The sequence below is a fragment of the Phalacrocorax aristotelis genome, chromosome 7, assembly GCF_949628215.1.
Source record: "Phalacrocorax aristotelis chromosome 7, bGulAri2.1, whole genome shotgun sequence".
Taxonomy (NCBI): domain Eukaryota; kingdom Metazoa; phylum Chordata; class Aves; order Suliformes; family Phalacrocoracidae; genus Phalacrocorax; species Phalacrocorax aristotelis.
In genome coordinates, this window is record NC_134282.1 from 40,259,551 (window position 1) to 40,278,458 (window position 18,908).

The window sequence follows — 18,908 nt, forward strand, 5'->3', positions numbered from 1 at the left end:
AAAATCTGCTTGCAGATTGGAGGGCATGAACTTGACTATCCTTTTTGTGCCGCCAGTTGATGCAAATGAAACATAGAGAAAGTATATTTCCTGGCCTTATTATTGCTCTTCTGCTGCAGCTTCTTGACACTGTTGATGGGTGCTGTGGGAGCACAGGTCACAACTGGAAGAGTCTGAACTACATTTGAGAGTTTACATTTACTGACTCAGACTGATATTTGGAGATAAAAGCACAGCTCTAGGGATCTCCTGCCCAGCTGGCTCCTGGCAACTTGCCTCTTTCTCTTTGCAAGAAGAAATTAATAATGCAAATGGCCATGCTTATGCACAGTTTCGCAGAACCTAGCAGGCAGGGAAACCATGCTGGCTGAAGCATGTTCTCCTGAAAAGGCTAGGGCACAATGTCTTCTGCAAGCCTGTAGAGTAGAGGCTGTATTTGGACTAAGTTTGATCTGCCTGTACCCTGCATCCCCTTATCCTCCATGCTCCTTTTCTGCATTAAGCTATCATGTGAAGCCATAAAAAAGGTTTATGCACAAAAATGGGCACGTATGCCTGAGCCCTGTTGCTTGCTGCCACACAGGAGAGAGGCTGTGGATCTGTGGCAGTACAGGGACTGTGAGACCCTGCTAGGGGCAGGATGCAGTGGGGTGAGGTGGAGCCCAGGGTGAAGGATTGCTGCTGGAGCAGCCGTCTGTTCACTGACTGTGGTGAATCTCAAAGCCACTCTGACTTTGGTCAGCATGCCTCGGGTCAGATGCAGTGATAACTCTTAGCAGCAGCAGCAGGTTTCCATGCTTGGTGTCCTTTGACTTTTCTAGTAAGATGGTGGTTTTTGAAGGGTGAGATGACACTTGAGTTCCCTTCTTCAGTTGCTACAGTAGATATGAGCCTCTTCCCCAAGACAAGGAAAAGCTGCTGTTTTACCGTCATTAGCGTTCCCTGTTCTCACAAATCCCCAGCAGCTCTGCTTTACTCCTGCCTTAGTGTTCCTGAGCGTCTGCTACACAAAGTCAGCTGAAGACGATGTCTGCTGATGTATTATATTCTTACCTGTTGAAATTTTTAATTGTATTCTGTCACTATAGCATATGCAGTTCTTTTATGGGAAGGGGCATCAGTATTAGCAGCTTCTGCAGAACAGATTTTTAGACCATCTTTTTTCAAAATGAGGTGTTGCAACAAGATGCTCTTTGAGCATCCAATACAACAGTAGATGCTGGTTTGGTAGCTTTGGTTCATATCACAGCAGACACTAGGGCCATTTGTTTTGCTTGTTTCTTACCTATGATTTTAGTATATCCATCAGTACCTTACATGGTCTTTATTTGTATGTGGTAGCACCTGTACAAAAGTAAAATAACTAGAAATGAGATACTTTATTGTGTTAACAGGAGATTGAATTATGTTTTATTCTACTAGGAAAAGAATCGCTCCCTGAACTCAAAAAATGGTTGTTTAGTGCTTGTTCAGTAAGTGTCCAGCAGTAAAGGCTATTGGTTTTTGTATGTTAAAGCTCCTGCTCCTCTTCAGAGCAATGTTAAAATGCCTTCAACTAATGCAGTCAGACCAAGCATGTGAAATACAGCACCCTTAAGAAACAGAAAAGCTGCTTATGGGTGTGTTTATATGAAGTATAATAAGTTCCATACTGTTTGGACTCCTTGGCACATGTACTGAGGTTATTTATGGCATACTTTAAATCAGTCCCCACCCAACATTGTCTTAATAAGCCAGCTGGGAGGTAGTGAGATTAACGTGGAAAACTCCTAAGTTGCCAGTAGGATATCAATTGTCTGCTTTGTAGCAGCTCTTTGGAAAGCTAGAAATAAATGCCTTGAAGTGGTGGGATTTACTAAAGCATGGGGAGAGGGGGTGTTAATTGTGTTTACAGACAAACAAGTAAAATGCATCTGAACAGTGGAAGAGTTTACAATAAAAGTAGTGACATCCATCCTGGCTGCTTTGCAGCTTGGGATAATAGCTCCCAGTTGCAATGTTATTTCATTTTTAAAAAAAACCGAAACAAAAAAAAAACCCCAAAACAAAAACCTGTTCTAATATAAAAGAGCAAAACAGCAAGAGTTCTAACAAATAGTTACATTTGGGTTGACTTTCTAGTAAAAAATAGCTGGATGAGTATTCTTTGATAGATTAGCAGGATATTTCATAGCAGGAGATTAAGCCTGTAGTACAGTGGTAGAAATTCTAATATGTAATGTTTTGTCATTGCCATTTAGATTAATCCAAGATTTCTATTCTCTCTTTCTTTCCTCACATCTAGCAAAACTGTACAATCTAAAGTGGACTGCATTTTGGTAAGTACCACTCCAGAATGCTTTTTAATATTTAATAAACTGCAAGACCGAAATAGATGTCTCTGGAGACTGACAGCTATTATGAAGCTTTTCTTAGCAGTGTTTTAAGGTACTGCCACTAAACATGATCAAAATTAGTTCCCATTGCCAAAAAATACATGACGTGGTTTGGCGTTTGCTTTCCATGGAAGTATTGACCTCTCATTGCTAGCAGCAAGTGGCTATGATGGCCATTTGTAGAACTGTCAGTGTAGATACAGCACAGAAAGGTGACTTTCCACTTTTGTAAGCGTGATTTTATTAAATGCAAGATTATGTATTGCACAGATGAGAGTATGCAAGAAGCTAATTGTGCCTTCAAGTTCCATTGCTCTTTGGGCCTTTAATGGCAATGGTTACTGCTTTTGTTGTTGTTTCCTTGAAACAGTTAATTCATGGCCGGTGCTACATTTTAAGGAAGGAACTATACTGAACTGCGTGTTTGCACAAAACATGGTAGACTGATGTTCTGGTCTGTGAAAAACTTGTGAGGGCCGTAATTATCAGAGTTTTGATTTGTTTTTTAAAATCTTGCTAACTTCAAAAGTTGCACACCATCTCAGGTACCTTCCCAGAAATGTGCAACACTTACAGGTCCTCTTAGCTCTGCTGTACTACTTACGACAGAGAGATAATAAAATTTTTTGAAGAAGGAAAGCCCTTGAAATGCATAAATGTCATCTTCCTTTGTGCATTAAAACAACAAGATCTACACAGTGATAAGAGGTTATTTCTGGGAAGAAAATATCTAGCACTGACTCAGAAACAGGTTTTATTTGTTTGTTTTTAATAGTGAGCAGGTTGCGAGTTTCTTTAAATCAGGGTCTAAGTTCATAAATCTTAAGACTGGAAGGGACTGCTTATTCTGACTTCCTACCTGCGGCATTTCATCCAGAAGTACCAGCGGGTAAGATAAAAAGATGATGTAGACAACCATTTGGATACTATCCAATAGAATTGGTCCGGCTGTGTGGCTGAGCTGAATAAGAATATTCTTTAAAGTCACATTATGAGAGGCTAATTCAGCTGGCAATGAATTCCCTTTCCTTAAAATGTTGTCTTAATTTATTGTGCTAAGAGGTTTAAAGTAAGCTGTATTGTTGTATTGCAAACAAACTTTGGACCCAGTTTTGCCTATGCTTAAAAATTGTTGGGTGCATGCAATTAAGAGCTGTGCAAAATGTCATTTTTGTCTACTTTATTCCGTATTGACATTTGTCTACACAAACCAGGTGTCTTAAGATCTTAATTATTTTTTTATGTGAGTCTTCAGTGGCGAAAGGGCAAATTGCACTTGTAAACTTCTTTTAATGCCAGGTTTTTCTGTGGTGAAAAATGGGAAGTGGGGTAGGTGTTCCTAAATAGCATTGGAGAGGGAGTAGATAAGTAGGTTGTTAACTGGTCGTCTGATTCTTGGAAATCTCTTTTAAGAAAATGGAATTAGACTAGGACTGTTCTTGCATTAAATTCTGCACATTTGTGGACCTAGGGTACTTAGGTAGGGATTATCAGTTTGTATCAGCCCATTCATTCGTGTAGGTCCCATACATTGGATCAACAAGCTATTTTTCTGAATGTGCTCTTAGATACAAAGCAGTTTCCGTAGCTTGACTTGGAACAGAGCAGCAGTATCCTGATGGTCTAATTTTCTGTTGCAGAGGCCTCCTTGTCTGTCTTGCTGATGAGTTCAGAGGAGTCCTGTCAACAGTGGAAAGGCCACTCTAGGTTAGCAAAGATAGATCTAATGCTGTTCAGGTAGTTTAAAAAAGAAAAATCCAAGATCAGAATAGTTTCAGGAAATAAAAATTAAGCTGAATTCTGGCAAAATGGTTTCTGTATTTCTACATGCTTTTGGAAAGCTGTGAACTGCAAGACAGAATCTAAAAGTATGTTAAACTAAAAGGCTGTGACTACATAGCTCTAAATAACTTGTTTGGAGCTTCCTTGCGGGCCTGTCCAGTTTTGTCCTGCAGAAAGTAGATGAGCAGGTTACCCCTTTGGTGGAATGTGTATGGGTTTGTCAAAGCAGTCCTTTGACTGGGGTACCAGCTGCCAGTAGAGAGTCCGACTCCAAGCTTATGGGCAGGTCAGAACATTTCCTTTAAGTGCACATATTTACATTTTTGGTTCAGAGAGAAAACTTTTCAGGCCCTTTGAATTGGTCTCATGAAACACAGAGGGACAATGTTTGTCCCTTGTCTCCCATATTACTGTAAGGAAGAGATTTGGGGCTAGCTTTCAGTTATACTGGGAGATGCTGATGATACCTTAAAGTATTTAAACTTGGTCAGTTTGCTAGCAATCTTAAAAGAGAAAACACCAGTAGAGAAAAATAAAGAGTGCACTTGTTGCCATTTGTGTTTGGTAGCACCAGTCACAGCCATAGTGAGCAGAGCCGCACACAAATGCTCTGTAGTACATAGACTGTCTAGTTCAACACAGGGTAGCAAGAAAGAGAGAAATAGGAAGAAGCAGCAGAGGTGATGGCAAGAGTCTTTGTTATGGAGGTAGCTAGCAGCCGAGGACTATGAAAACAGCTAGTATAAGGGCAGTAGGACTGCAGTTACTCATACAAGAGACCAAAGTTATCTTCCTTTTACTTGTTATACTGAACCACTTACATTCTGACATACTGTCAGTTTCTGGAAGATCATACGAAAATCATTGTATGCTGTGCAATCCAAAAAAGATAATTAGCAAGAATTGTGGTGTAAACATCCATTAAAAATTCATTATAACATCTTTTTAACTGTAGTAAACACGTCTAGCAGTAGATTCTCTTATGACTTTGCTTGTTATATTTGTTGCCGCACACTAAGTGAACTCTGGAACTTGATTTTTAAAATGGTATGCTCCATATAATCTCTCAGCAAGAAGGTTAAGGTTTCTTTCCTTAGTCCTCTGAAAAGAGGTCAGTGCTGGTGAGAGAGTGCTGGATCGAAAGCCATGAAAACCAAAGCTGCCTATGGCTGGAGCAGTTACAGTGTGGGCATCAGCAGTGCGTAAGATCTGTTGAAGCAATGTGCCTCAGTCCTGCTGTGGAGAAAGTGGTAGCTTGTCAGTTATCTTTTTGGCCCTACAGGAGCCAAGCAGAAGCTCTATGAAGCTTTGGCAGCTGTGCTTGGACAGAGTCAAGTACAGAGGTGCCATGTGTTTTTCGGGCTTGTTTGGAATATTCAGCACCTGAAATATGTTTCTGCTTCCATTCAGATAAAACACATCAAAAGTATTCATTAGCAGCTTTTTAGAATAATACGTTCTGTTTCAAGTATTAGCTGTTTTCTGTCTTGATCATATTTCCAACAAACCATCTGACCTTAAGCAAATTATTTAACCTTTGCTTCTTGTTGCTCTGTTCACAAAGTGGGGAGATGATTGCTTGACTACTTCGCTATTCTTAGTCTGGTTGTTAAGTAATAGATGTTTGGTCTGCTGAAGTGTGACAAGTTTTAGAAACAGTCTGCCAGCAGGTGCGGGTTACATTGCCTTTGGTGTAGCCTTTTTTACTTTGATTAGAGTTTAGTTATCTGTAAATACTCAAAATGTGGAAAGAAATATTAAGATCGGTCCATGCTTTCTAAAATAGTAGTCTGGTAAAAACCTTGCAGCAGTACCCCTGGCCTTCAACTCCTCTTCACCAGAACTTGAGGACAGAAATAAACTGTAATTTTGCCTTCATTGTGGAAGTATGAAACAGTTCGAATTTGAATGTCATTTTCTACTATGTTCATTAGAGAAGTTGTAACTCTGCTAATTGTTCCCTAGTGTATTCTACCTCTATCTTATTTAAAGTTTGGCCTGACTAAATATTTTCTACTTTAAAACAATCCAGAAAAAGCGCATTCCCTGGAGTTTTCCCATGGTAATCCCTTTTGACAGCTTCAGGATGAAACGTCACTAATGTTAGTGACCTGACAGTAGATCAGCAGTCAAAGAAAATTGGATAGAGAGAACGAGTCCACCAAGGTCAGGAAACCTTAAGTGGTATTCTGTGACTCTGGAGACTCACATTCAAATATCTAGGTTCTCTGGTTCAAGCAGGAACATGAATAAACTCATGTTTCCTATAACACAGATTAAGTCCTTCACATTCTGTGTTGAACTGATCTTTGTCTCTTTGTGCTGCAAAAAGCTCCAGTGTCTAGTTAGTGTCTCTCAGAATGGAACCAGATGTCAAAACCTGCTATTTTCATTTAAAAAAAAAACAACAAAAAACCCACAACATTTTGGCCATCCTGGTTTTTTACAACTGTTCATTTACTCAATCAAAATGCCTGTTAGAATGAAAAAGTTGCTTCTGTTCCTAAGAGATCCTTGTTCTCTGTCTTAGGCAGCAAAAGGACACATTCATTTGGAGCAGATATATGTGGCCACTGATAATGCAAATATAAATGGATCTCTGGTTTAATTTGTTTGCATATTTTGTGCATTTCTTTAGTGAACTATATATATTTGATAACTGTCAAAACAAAAATATCAGTGATTTCTGCTACTTTATATGTTACTGAAAGTCTTTGCTTAGCTGTGACTTGAGGTTTCTAACTCTTTGTCCTTAGTGTCTGTGTCTCAGAACATATGATCACTCGTATTTTGAGTACTTGATATATTCTTTGACTAAATTGAAGCCAGGTTGTGAAAATAAGTATGAACACTGCTTGCTCCCCATCTTCACTGAATCTTCCTTTATTTAATGTGGCTCCATTTACAGAAGGTAAATACAACGTGTGAAAAGCAATCGTAGCAGGGGTGGTGCTTTGTGATGGCTTTACACCTCAGTCCTGCAAGCAGTTTAGCATGCTTATGCATTTTTCTAATGCATCTTCAAGAAATATGGTTTATAAATAGCTTTTGGAGAATTAGACAGTCTTCACCTGATTTGTTAGAACCAGTCAGTCAAGGTCGGGAAACTTCAAGGAAAACAACTTTTACTTAGATCCTTTCAAGTAGCAGAAAAGGATTCCCCAGATATCTTATATTCTGTGAGTTTTAAAACTACTGTAGCATAAGGTTTAATGGGCTATGCAAAGGGGAATTTGTGCAAGATGATGCCAGCACTGCAGTTTTCCTTTTGATGCTGTGACTCTTTTTCCACTCTATTGACCTGTTTTTTCCACACTGTTGACCTATTTGGGAGGGGGTGATAGAGAAAATTTATAGTGTATTTTGCGTTCTTGTTAATTTTTATTCATTTCCATACGCATCCAACTTAAACCTTGAGATGAATTAATCTGTTTCGTCTTGGTCAGTAGGCCAGCTGAAATGTTCTTCCATTTTTCCCAAATTCTTTTCTGATTGCATTAGGAATTTGAAAGTTTTGATACTTTGAACAGTTGCAGTAACAGAGTTGTTACTGAATTCACCAGACCTTTAGTACTGAGAACTGGTGGATGTCAGCTGGGGCTGAAGAAGAGATTGTACTTACAGAGGTTATAAACCAGGTTTTGAGAGTTTTAGAAACATTTAGAGAAACAAGCCTAAACAAAACATGATATTTAACAAATTATTACACTAAACAAAACATGGTTTTCTGAATCTACTTGCACTGACTGTCACACTCTACCCCTTTGCAGCCACTTCTTCAGTTTTAAGATAATTTTCTCTAAATAGTTTCAGTCTCCTCTAACAAGCTTAGGTTTATCTAATTATCACCCAGGTTAGGATTACCTCCGTGAACTGCCTGTGACTCCTGGTTGTGTGTTAGCTCTCCTGTTTTGAAGAGGTCCTGCCTGCCTAGGGCTTCCTTGCAGCCATCACTGGAAGCTGGAGGAGTTCTGCAGAAAGTGCTGCCTGGTGCCTGGGGCCAGCATGGAGAGGAGTGGGTTCTGGGTGAAAACAGTGAGATGACATCACTGTCCAGCTGCTTCTGATGAGGATGTGAGAAAGCCATAATCCTCAGATGCCTCAACTCTATGGATTCAGTTTTGCTGATGAGAGAGTTGCTGGCTCGCTTGCATCCTTTAGAAAAGGCTCTGCTAACATAATCCCAGTAAAATTTTTTCCCTACCCATATACCGTTGGTTTTTTTTGGGGGGGGGGGGGGGGGGGGGGTGTGTTGTTTTAATGAAGGGGTTTGACAGATGGGGCCTGTGTAGCAGAGCCTCCACAGCTCAGGGAAGGCCCTTCCACACAGCCCCTTCCTTCTGCCAGGATACAGCAGAATCTGCTTCAACTGCAGTGGATACTAAGATTACTTCAGTATTTTTTGATGAAAGGTTTAATGTTTCTTCTAAAACCTTGCCCTTTTTGTTGCACTCCGGCACATTAGATTTGGACATGAGAGGTTGTCTTCCAGGCTGGTGTCACAGCCGTAGGGAAATTTTTGTTTTGTTTTGCCTGGGATGCTTTTGGCACATGGATTAGTCCTTACCATGCAAGGTAATCTCACCCAAACAGTGTCCTTTGGTGTGCAGCTTTGGTATTTGATATTTAAAACAAAAAGCATTTAAATTCCTCAAGGAAGAGGAGGTCTAATAAACAAGTGCAGATTTTCTTGCAGTTGTTAAATTTCTATCTTTTCATAAATAAATTGTTAATTTTCTGTAAATTCTTCCTTTGAAGAATGTTGATCTTCTCAATAATGAGTTTATTAAAGGAAAATGCACCAGTCCAAATGCTGTGATTTATGCTGGAAAGGAAGAAGAGAGAATTTCACTAAATGAGCCCATTAAGAAATACCTCTCTGGATATTTGGTGGTCTGAGCACTGCTGCTGTGTAAACTGCTGTAGAGCCACACAGAAATTGGTGTCAGCAAATTTCAGGAGTTTGTCAGAGAAAAAAAAAACCCAAATGTTGTGGTTTGCTGCGGCTTGTAAAAGCAAAAAATCCAGTGTCTGTTACCTGGCTGCTGGGGGAAGCATTTCTCTTGTCTCTGAGAGCATCTGTCTCATCAGTGGTGGCCCAGTTCTGTGGAGCAGTTCTGCGGTGGGTTTAGATGGTGGGGATTAGCGATCCCCCATGCTCTCCGTGCGCCCTTCCCCAGATGGCATGTCCCACCGGTCCTTGCCCAGAGTCTGGGATGAGGGAGGGACCTGTGCATTGGGTGCAAAGCCAGTGGAGGGGAAGTAGGAGCTCACCTCTCTAGTACTGCTGTTAATTTTGTGCCAGCTGAAGCGAGGTGGATCTGGACATGACTGGGACAGGTAGGGAACCCCGGTTTGAAGTGAAGCTTTGGTTTTTAGTTTCCCCACTCTCTATTCTGCTCATTGCTGAAGTTAACAGCCAGGTCTCACTACCCATCAGTCCCACTCTCTTCCTTTTGGAAAAGGTTACATTGGCAGTGGGGAACCAGTGAAGGAAAAGAAAATTAACTGCAATCCAAAAGCTGTTTTCTGACTTAAAAAGGGATCATGAGAGTCTTTGACTCTGTACTGGTGGTGCACCACCTCATGCATTGCTTCTGCAGCATCTTCCAGAAGGAGGACCTCTTTGCTCCTTGCTTCCTGGCTTTACACCTACTGTTATTGAGCAGGCACAAGACCACAACTGATTTTCCTAGTATTTCTAAGTCCATGTAGCTGGTTTCAGATGACCAAAAGCTAGTAGCAATCACCATTTGCCTACACCAGGTAAAACTCCCCCTTGTGTCTGATCCTCAGCTGGTATCCTCCCGAAGAGTCATCTGGCATCACTGAGATTCGTGTTAACTGAATGGCTGGTCTTTAGTACCTGATCAATAACTCTGATTTCCAAAGGAAACAAACAAACTTATACATATATAGATAGATTTTAAAATGTCTTCATTGAAGTCTGTGCTGCTTAACTATTAATATACATAGTGGATCACAGATCAGGTCTGATGTCCTGCGTTGTTACAGCATAGCTGTTTTTGATGCTGCGTTCTCAGAGGTGCTTCAGGTGTGCTTTGAGAAGATAAAGTTTTCATGTTACATGTCTGTTTACAGAAGTGATCTACTATTGACATTTTTTCCAGTCTGCTTTTGTTGCATGTGAATTTTGTAATGGTGACCAGTGCTTTCTAGTGTGTGATGGTGTGCAAATAAAATAGAAAATCACGTTTCTAGTCATAGGGTTCTCACAGTCACATTCTTTTGTCTTGTTTAAAATTATATTACTTAGGAATACGCTGTTGGATGACAATTTTTAGCTGTCAAGCTCAATGCTTATTTGCTTTTCTTCCTTCTGCTTCCCCCACCTGTTTTGTTTTGTTTTGTTTTAAACCAAAATACTTTTGTTATCTAGCAAGAAGTTGAGAAGTTTACAGACCTAGAGAAACTCTACCTCTACCTTCAGCTGCCTTCGGGTCCCAACAATGGAGACAAAAGGTACGTGTATGAGTGCAAATGTGAGCAACCAGTAGAGAAAACTTACTTCACTTCCTGTGACACTTACCTGCTGAGAAACCATTCATATGACATGTTTGGCAGCAGTAGCAGCCTTTATTAAACATTAAGGACTCTTCTTCTCTGAAGATTGTTTTTTTTTTTAAACTTTCCAATCTTTAGTGCATGAATAACTTGTAAATATAAACCTTCTGAAATGCAAGAGTCATCAAAGAAAGTGTTTTGCAGCCTAAGTGTGATTGTTGCTTCGCTTTTTATGTAGGAAGTGATAATATAGCAACACAAAAGTGATGGTGGGGGGAAAGAAGGAACTCCTGGTATTTCTCGTAACATTTGTTTGACTAAAGGAAGGTCTAGAAAACCAACTTGCAGATGACAACATCACAACATTAGTATACGCTTCCAGTAGGATGGTTGTAGGCAGGTGCTTACAGGAAGCACTCTGAGCATCTGCTGGCAAACTTGGGTGTTTCCAAAGGGCAACTGGCAAACTGAGTGGGCAAAAGCTTAGAGGTGGTCAGTAAGGATCAATACATTTAGGAGGGGAAGTAGGTCCCACCTCCATCACTGTCTACTCACAGCTGTGTATCAATAAAGAACTGGAGTGCGGAGTCTCTTTGTTAAATTGTAGATGAAAGAGGGAGATAACTGCTGGTCATGCTGCAATCAATAGCTAAATATGCGAGGCACTGGCCCTTGTTGTCTCTGGTGTCTCCCCACCTGTGTAGGCAGACAATTATTAAGTCTTGTAACTGAGGAGGAGCTATGGAGCAAAGTCTTCATCAGCACTGCTGCTTCTTTCACTAGCGATCAGATCTCCATGTCGTCCAGCCGTGCCCAGCAGATGCATGCCTTCTCGTGGATACGGAACACCTTGGAAGAGCACCCTGAGACATCCCTTCCCAAGCAGGAGGTTTATGATGAATACAAGTGAGTGCTCCCAGACTGGATCCATATGTATGCCTTTAGCGAGTATAGATAGTTCTGTGACACTGGCTTTGCAGGTACTCCACTGATATACCTGTACAAGTGCATATAGCAGAACAAGACCTTACGTACTAATGTGCTGAGAACGTACTAGCTACAGTGAGGCAAACTGTATTCATTATTTCTGCCACTCCAGATAAGAATGTCATGTTTAAATTGTGCATTACATATGCTGAAGGAAAGGTACAAGTATTTCTTGACAAGTAAATATTTGTATGAAAATTGGGTTTGTTTTGTGACCGGAGCAGCACAGGTAAAAAGCACCAGTTGCTATCTTAAGAGTATGTTTTGGTCTGCTTGTATATACATACATAAGTGACTGCCTTAACAAGGATGAGAGGTTGAATTGTTCCTCCTGAAAATGTAGCTGTTTTGCACATAAGATCTAGGTCATCATACTGTTCTTTCCAGAATAATGCATAAATATTGGACCTTCCTGCAGCAAACCTGATTTCTACAGAGGCACAATATATCTGAATATGTATGAAACCAGTAGCCAAGGCCACTGTGAGTCTTTGTTGTCAAGTCTCAAAAGCTACCATGTAACAAGAAAGTGACCAGAAGCAAGGGAGAGGGAGCGGTCTGACAGAAGTTGGATTTCAATACATTTACAGAATATTCCCCACAGGGGTGGGGGCAAAGAAGGAATCATCCTTAGCCCCATTGCCTGAAGATGAATAGCAGATTTATCATCTAGTATGAATATTTCCATAATCAGAACGATTACAGTAATTTGCAGCGAGCTGAGTCCCTTCACCTCCTAAAGTGCCTACAGGATTCAGCCCTTAGTAATTGTTATTGCAGAGTTGCCTTCTGCGAGTACCTCCTTTTAATTAACTCTCTGGTCAAGTTTTTTACTATGAGCTGAAATGTGATGGCATTCACTTGCCTGGGGTTGATAACATGCACACACCTATTTCTGAAATCTCGCCATCGACTGGAGCAGTGACGCAGCCTGGAAATATAGCCAATGGTGCAGACATGCTGGGGTGGCCAATCCCCAAGCAGCAGCCACTCACGCAGACACAGCAACAGCGGCAGCTGCTGTGCAGGAGAGAGATGGAAGCATTATTCTTAAATATATTTCTTATTAAATAATTTATGGCCTGCTTCAGCAACAAATCTGCTTGGCTTCCATGCTGTGCCAAGCTGCAGATGCCCGGAAAAATCATCACCTACAGATTGTGGAGTGTGGAATTTGGATGGCTTTTGTATGTCACTGCATCAAGTATTTGTGTATTGTATTTTTTTTCCCTAACAAAATAAAGGTGGTAAGCAAATATTCAGGAAGATATCAAATGTTTGGAATCTGTTCTCCTTTGAAAGCATCTGTTCTGTTTTTAAACATTCAGTTTCTTTGAATATTTGAATTAGTTATTCTTGCACACCAAAGGAAGAGTAGTCTTGGAGTGGGAGGTGGGGAATGGGCATATAAATAGATAAGAGCATTAGTTTCGATAAGTCATTTTTCTTTACCTAAGGGTGTTAAGACCTCTCAAAGCTCACTTCTGCCATATTAACAAGTTACCATTTCTCTCTATGTGCAAAGATAGATGCTGCATGAGCTTGTAGTAAGCAAGCGTATGCACTCTGCATGTATAAATCAAAGTTACAAGGCTTCAGAAGAGCGCTGTGTCATACCAGCATCTCAATTTCTACTGTAAATTTCAGTCAAAATAAATCTTGCAAAACTATTGGGCTTCTGCATCACCTTTCCCATGGATTTTTATCTATAAAGAGGGAAAGACAGACACTTGTACTCCATACAAGTCCACCACTGGCAAGCGTTGCTGGTGTTTCCAGCTCCTCCATGTTTCAGTAGCCTTTTCTTGCTGAGCTTATTCAACACAGTGATTCTTCTGTTTTCTTACTCTTCTATTTAATTGCGAATTCATGTCTCTAACTGAGTAAAAGTGAATGGATTCATCTTCCTTTTGAAAGGGATTAAATAAATGAAAAATGGATGGTAATGTAAGGCAGTAGCACTTGGGAAGGTTGAGAGCTTGCAGCTGAATTTCAGAAAGGAGGTAGATGAGAGCTAGTTCATCTCTCTTGTTGATGCTGTGATGCTGCTTGCGCTGCCAGAGTATGTTGGGCTGTAAGAAGCTGTGCTTCTGTGGGGCACACGCGGTTCTTCTGCCAGCTTCCTCTGGGAATTACAGGGGAGTACAGTCTGGAAAATATGGGAACTCTTGGGATGCTGCCTAACATGTTACCTAGCTTGCAGATGCTGCTTCCCATCAAGTCCTTTCAATGTTTTCTTGTAAGTCAGTTTTACCTGGGTATCTTCTCCCTATTAGTAAACACCCTTCTGGAGGCAACTGGGTATAGATTTAGCTGAGTTTAGGGAATTAGGATTTGGAGTCTAAGTGCAGTCCTGGAGTACTTATGCAGTCAAAATCCCTATTTGCCTACAAAATTATTTGTTTATCCTCCAGTAAACACTTGGGTCCTCTTATATTGCTTCTACTACAGTGACACAAGGAAAGTAAGTCCTTCATGTTTAAGTTCGGTGCCCTAAAGATTCACTTAATATGCTTAATATAGATTAGGAGGTCTTTAAGTCAGCCTGTATATCTTTTCTTTAGTCTGTAAATCATTAATCCTTGCTTTACTGGCTGCTGGGCCACTTGATGTCACCTGGCGCATAGATTATGTTTACTAAGTATTAAGGATGTTAACCAACAAGTTAAAAGAAGAATATTCAGAAGCTAGCACAAAAAAGGTCAGTAAGTATAGGAATACCATGTCTGTTAAACAAATAAAAGACACAAGATGCATACTAATCTTGTTTGTTAGCACATAACCAGTGTTTTTATGTCAAACTCTCCCTGATTGGAACAGGAGGGGGCCTATCATGTTGTAAAGTTCAGTCCTCTGTCATAAGCAACTACCTATGTATTCCTTTTAAAAGCTGACCAAACTCCATCTAAAGCAGTTGTTTCCTACCTCTGCTGCTGCTTTTGCAAGCCTGACCTGCAATTCCATTTCTCTGAGGGTTTTTAGATGTCTGTTTTCCATCCTACCTGATTTTTAGGACTCATTTCTGTGCCAGTACTGTTCATCAGCTTAATGAGAACCTACCTCTTCCTAAGGGTCTTCACTCTAATCCATTATTAGAGACCAGTTGTTCTGCTGGATTGGATAAGCCAAGATCTTGGTGTCACTTCATGCAATAGATTCTTTATCATTTGCTATTCATAATGGTTTTTCTGCCCAGGAAGCTACGTTAAGCTGGCTGCATAGCCTGACTGTCTTCATTGGCTTTTTGGTGTTTTTTTTGTGTGTGGTTTAGTTCAGGTGCGCTTCCAGTGTATTTGATGTCTTGAGTACATTTAATTTGAAGATGTTACAAAAAAAAAAAAGGCATTTTCTCCTTATCATGTAAGGGAGCTTTGTACAAAGGAACATAATGGACATGCGGTTGCTTATCATTCCTATCTCTGTGTAGACCTTCCCTCCCCCCACATGCTTCCCACCACCCTTCAAACAAGCAAAACAGCTCCTGGGCTTAGCAATGTGCCAAGAGTGCAAGTAGCAGAGAGAAGAGCTTCAGGGAAGAGACTCCTGGTATGCGTTGTCAAGTCAATGAGAGACCACATGGGTGGGTATGGAGGGTTCTCGGCCAAGCCAGGAGGAGAGGGGCCACATGGGTTGATCTGTCTAAAAACTGAAATTATGTGGTAATAATAATAGCTCAGAAATCACAGGCTTGCAGGGGCTGCCAGTATGGATACAAGGGGACTATGTAACTGTATGTTTTGCTGCTAGCAGGTAACTGTCTTGAAACAGATGTGCTAGACTTGAGGAACAGATTTTTCCCCCCTTATTTATTTATTTTATTTGAGAGAGGGAATGATTTTAACTTTGAAGTTGATTGATTGGTAGGTCCCTAATCCTGTTGTTTTGCTAGGTTTTGTTTTTTAATTTTATTTTGCTGACATTGTTGAGTTTCAGTCAAAGTTACTGCTGACTGCAGCAGAGAAATTCGGAGAGCCCTCCTTTGCATGCTGGTTGAGACTTAAGCCCTGAAATCAACATCAGTAAGGGAAGAAGACCCACCTTTTAGGAATTTTCAGAGTAAAGTTAAAATCTGTTGGAGCCTGACAAGGTGCAAGGGGGGAAAAAAAAGGCCCACAGAGATCTATCCATTACACATAAAGCAATGCCTGATTCCTAAGAGGGTGCAGCGAGGCAGGAGAAGTATTCCTTTGTATTAACTTTAGAGACATTCAGAATCCAGACTGTGATTGACATGCATTGAAATATGTTGGTATATAAATTGGATAAAATCCTTCTTGATGTCCCATACAGAAACTAGACTAATGGCTGCCACATTGTAGGCAGTATCTCTTGGTTTGGAGAGAGTGCACTGGTAGCTGTGGGAAGCGGGTGCACGCAAGCTCTGCAGGAAATGGCAGAACCAAGTACATTAAACTTGCTGTTTAGCATCATCAAAACCATTACATTTGTGGTGGTGCTTTCCAAGTGGAGGGTACACAAGGTGCAGGACACAGCCAAGGTAAAAGAAGCAGATACTTGCTCTGTAATAATTAGTATTTTTACAGAGAAAATCAACAACGGAAGTATCTCAGGAAGTATATACTGCTTTCTATAGAGATACAGTTTTCATAGAAGACATTTTGACTGGCCTACTTGGGTGCAACTACCATTGCTAATTGTTAGTGTTTTTACTAGGTGATGCTTCTTCCCCCACTCTGCCCCCCTTCCCCCCCCCGCCCCACCCCCCTTTCCTCATTAATGTTAAATGTGGTTCTAAATACGGATGGGTATAAGTGTTCTTTTGAAAACCTTTGATGGAGTCTAGCATGCAGGCTGGTCTCTTGTATTAACTTTGATTCCATTCACGCTTGCTTTCTTTGTTGCAGGAGCTATTGTGACAATCTTGGCTACCACCCATTAAGTGCTGCTGACTTTGGAAAGATCATGAAAAATGTCTTTCCAAATATGAAGGCCCGTCGTCTAGGCACAAGAGGCAAATCAAAATATCCTTTGCTAGAATGCTTCTCAGTAACTTCTTCAGTTGCTTGGAGAACGTTTGTCATTATGGCTTAATTACCAGCTAAATGTAGAAGTAATGTGCAATAAAAAATGCAGACACTTTCCCAACATTCTTTAAAAAGTATTAATTGGGGTAGTGTTAGGCTGCAAGATATAACTTTGGAAGCAAGTACTTAAATTTAGGTTCTGACGCTTAGTTGTCACAGCAGTGAGGAGTCAAAGAAGTTTCATAATTTTGAAGATATTGGAGGGCAGAGGAATTACTGCCCTTCCCTCCTATCCCCCAGCTAACAACCAGAGGTGATTTAGACCTTAATTCTTGTTTACATATTGCTACAGTGGACTGAGGAAGAAGGCTTTCGTGCATATGCCAACACTGCCCAACCTTGACTTTCATAAAACCGGAGATGGGGTATGATATGTATTTGCTTATTTATATATATTTCTGCAAATTATAATTTATTATGTTGTTTTTTCTGTCCAAAGTTTTCAAAACAAAGAGCTGTGTAGTTTTTAAGATTTTTTTCTTTACGATACTTATATTCTCAATCATTGCTTGATGTTTTTCTGTAAAGCTCAGAACAAATTGCAGTGCTATTAAAAAAACTTAGGAGGTGAAGCAGACTGTCACAGTGCTGCCACCAGCTATATCTTTTTAACTTGGATTCTGTTTTGGTTTTACTGTTGTTTTTGTTTTGTTTTGTTTTGTTTTTTAAAAAGCCAACACTAAGGAAGAGGAATCCGAGTGAAAGAAGCAGTTCCTGGGTAACAGTGGCTGCTGTGTTGACAAGACTCCAGATGCAGGGGGAATCAATTGTTTGTGGTCCGGATATTAGGATTCTCTCTGCAATTTTCTTCCAGAAATGTTAGCTTCATATAATGCCTTTGGAAACAACCAGTAGATTAATGTTAAGACGTTTCATTCTGAGTTACATTGATATTGTGATCTCATTCTCCCAATTTCATGATAAACTGTGAACATACTTACTCAACTTTTTGTGTGTTTCTGATCATCATTTGCTCTCTATTTTTGTTTTCATGCCTTAATAATTAAAGTAACCTTTCCTCCTTTGTTTGTTTTAGTTGGATGGGGCAGAGCCTGGGCAGCTGCAAAGTGCTGATGAGGAAGTTGTCTCTGCGGCCTGCCGGCTTGTTTGTGAATGGGCCCAGAAAGTGCTGAGCCAGCCTTTTGATACAGTCTTGGAATTGGCTCGTTTTCTTGTAAAAAGTCACTATATTGGTACCAAGTCAATGGCAGCTTTAACAGTAATGGCAGGGGCACCAGCAGGTAATGAGATAACTTAATGCTGAATGGATAAAATAGGGGATCTTTTTTTAAAGAGTAATAACATCTTGGTTTGAGGAAGCACTTCTCTTCAGGGCAAACTTTAAACACTGACTCTGAGTGTTGAGCATGTATTTATGTGATTTTACTCCACATTGCTGCAAATTACTTTTCTTGCTGGAAGTCTGGGTAGAGATATCTGAAAAACGGTGTCTCAGGTTTAGTTTGTGATTCTCCCATTCCTCTGATGAGGACCCTGGTCTTTAAAAGCACTTCAGGGCATGTGAGTAATTGTGCTGAATTTATGTACTTGCTAGATCAGGAGTTTTGTGCTGGTACAGTGCTGGTTTGTAGACAAACTGCTGGTGTAGCTCTGTTTCTGTCTGATAACTTGCCCTAATTTGGAAGCAATTGTGTCTCTTAATTTTCTTTCAAGAGCAGATTTCTGGTATGTAAGATGCATATGTCTTTGAGATATCTGGGCAGAGTCAGGTAACACATCAGATGCTGCTGTTATTGATTACATTAGAAATAAGGGCTTGAGGGGCATTGAGAGGGACAGGAGAGCCTTCTCTGGGGGCAGTTGTGTGACTGAGATTCCAGCACTCGATTTTAAATCTTCATCAAGGATTGAGGTAAAGAGAAGAGTTATTTTGTATTTTGCTACACTGGATGAATTCCCGTTTTACTCAGTCAGTGGGAAAACTTACACTTGATGTGGCGCTTTGTACATCTACTTTTGTGTTCCTTGTTTCCCTCTTCATGCTCAAAATCAGTCACTTAATAATTTTTAGGTTTTTTTTTTTGTGGCTGTGGATGAAGTAAATTACAGGAAGGAAGTGCAGGTGCACAGCATGCCCCTCAGACATCCTTCTGGGAAGTTCTGCCTAAATAGGTCAAGCAAAATGTGTTTGGATCAAGGCAAATCCCTTAACTTGAGACAGGTGATTTCAAAT

The 18,908-nt window shown here is 40.4% G+C and overlaps 1 protein-coding gene across 3 annotated transcripts in view; it reads left to right on the top strand.

The window, feature by feature from the left end:
• RFX7 (regulatory factor X7) overlaps nt 1-18,908 on the top strand; it is a 48,864-nt gene that overhangs the window by 20,628 nt on the left and 9,328 nt on the right. The window contains exons 2-7 of one of the 3 annotated variants that reach the window (XM_075100305.1): nt 2,285-2,318; nt 10,558-10,640; nt 11,466-11,588; nt 16,535-16,651; nt 16,995-17,079; nt 17,751-17,955. In XM_075100305.1, the coding sequence (XP_074956406.1) occupies nt 2,285-2,318; nt 10,558-10,640; nt 11,466-11,588; nt 16,535-16,651; nt 16,995-17,079; nt 17,751-17,955 (647 nt within the window). Of the gene's footprint in view, nt 1-2,284; nt 2,319-10,557; nt 10,641-11,465; nt 11,589-16,534; nt 16,662-16,994; nt 17,080-17,750; nt 17,956-18,908 lie in introns of all 3 variants that reach the window. The other 2 variants (XM_075100303.1, XM_075100306.1) reach the window with 2 other exon arrangements.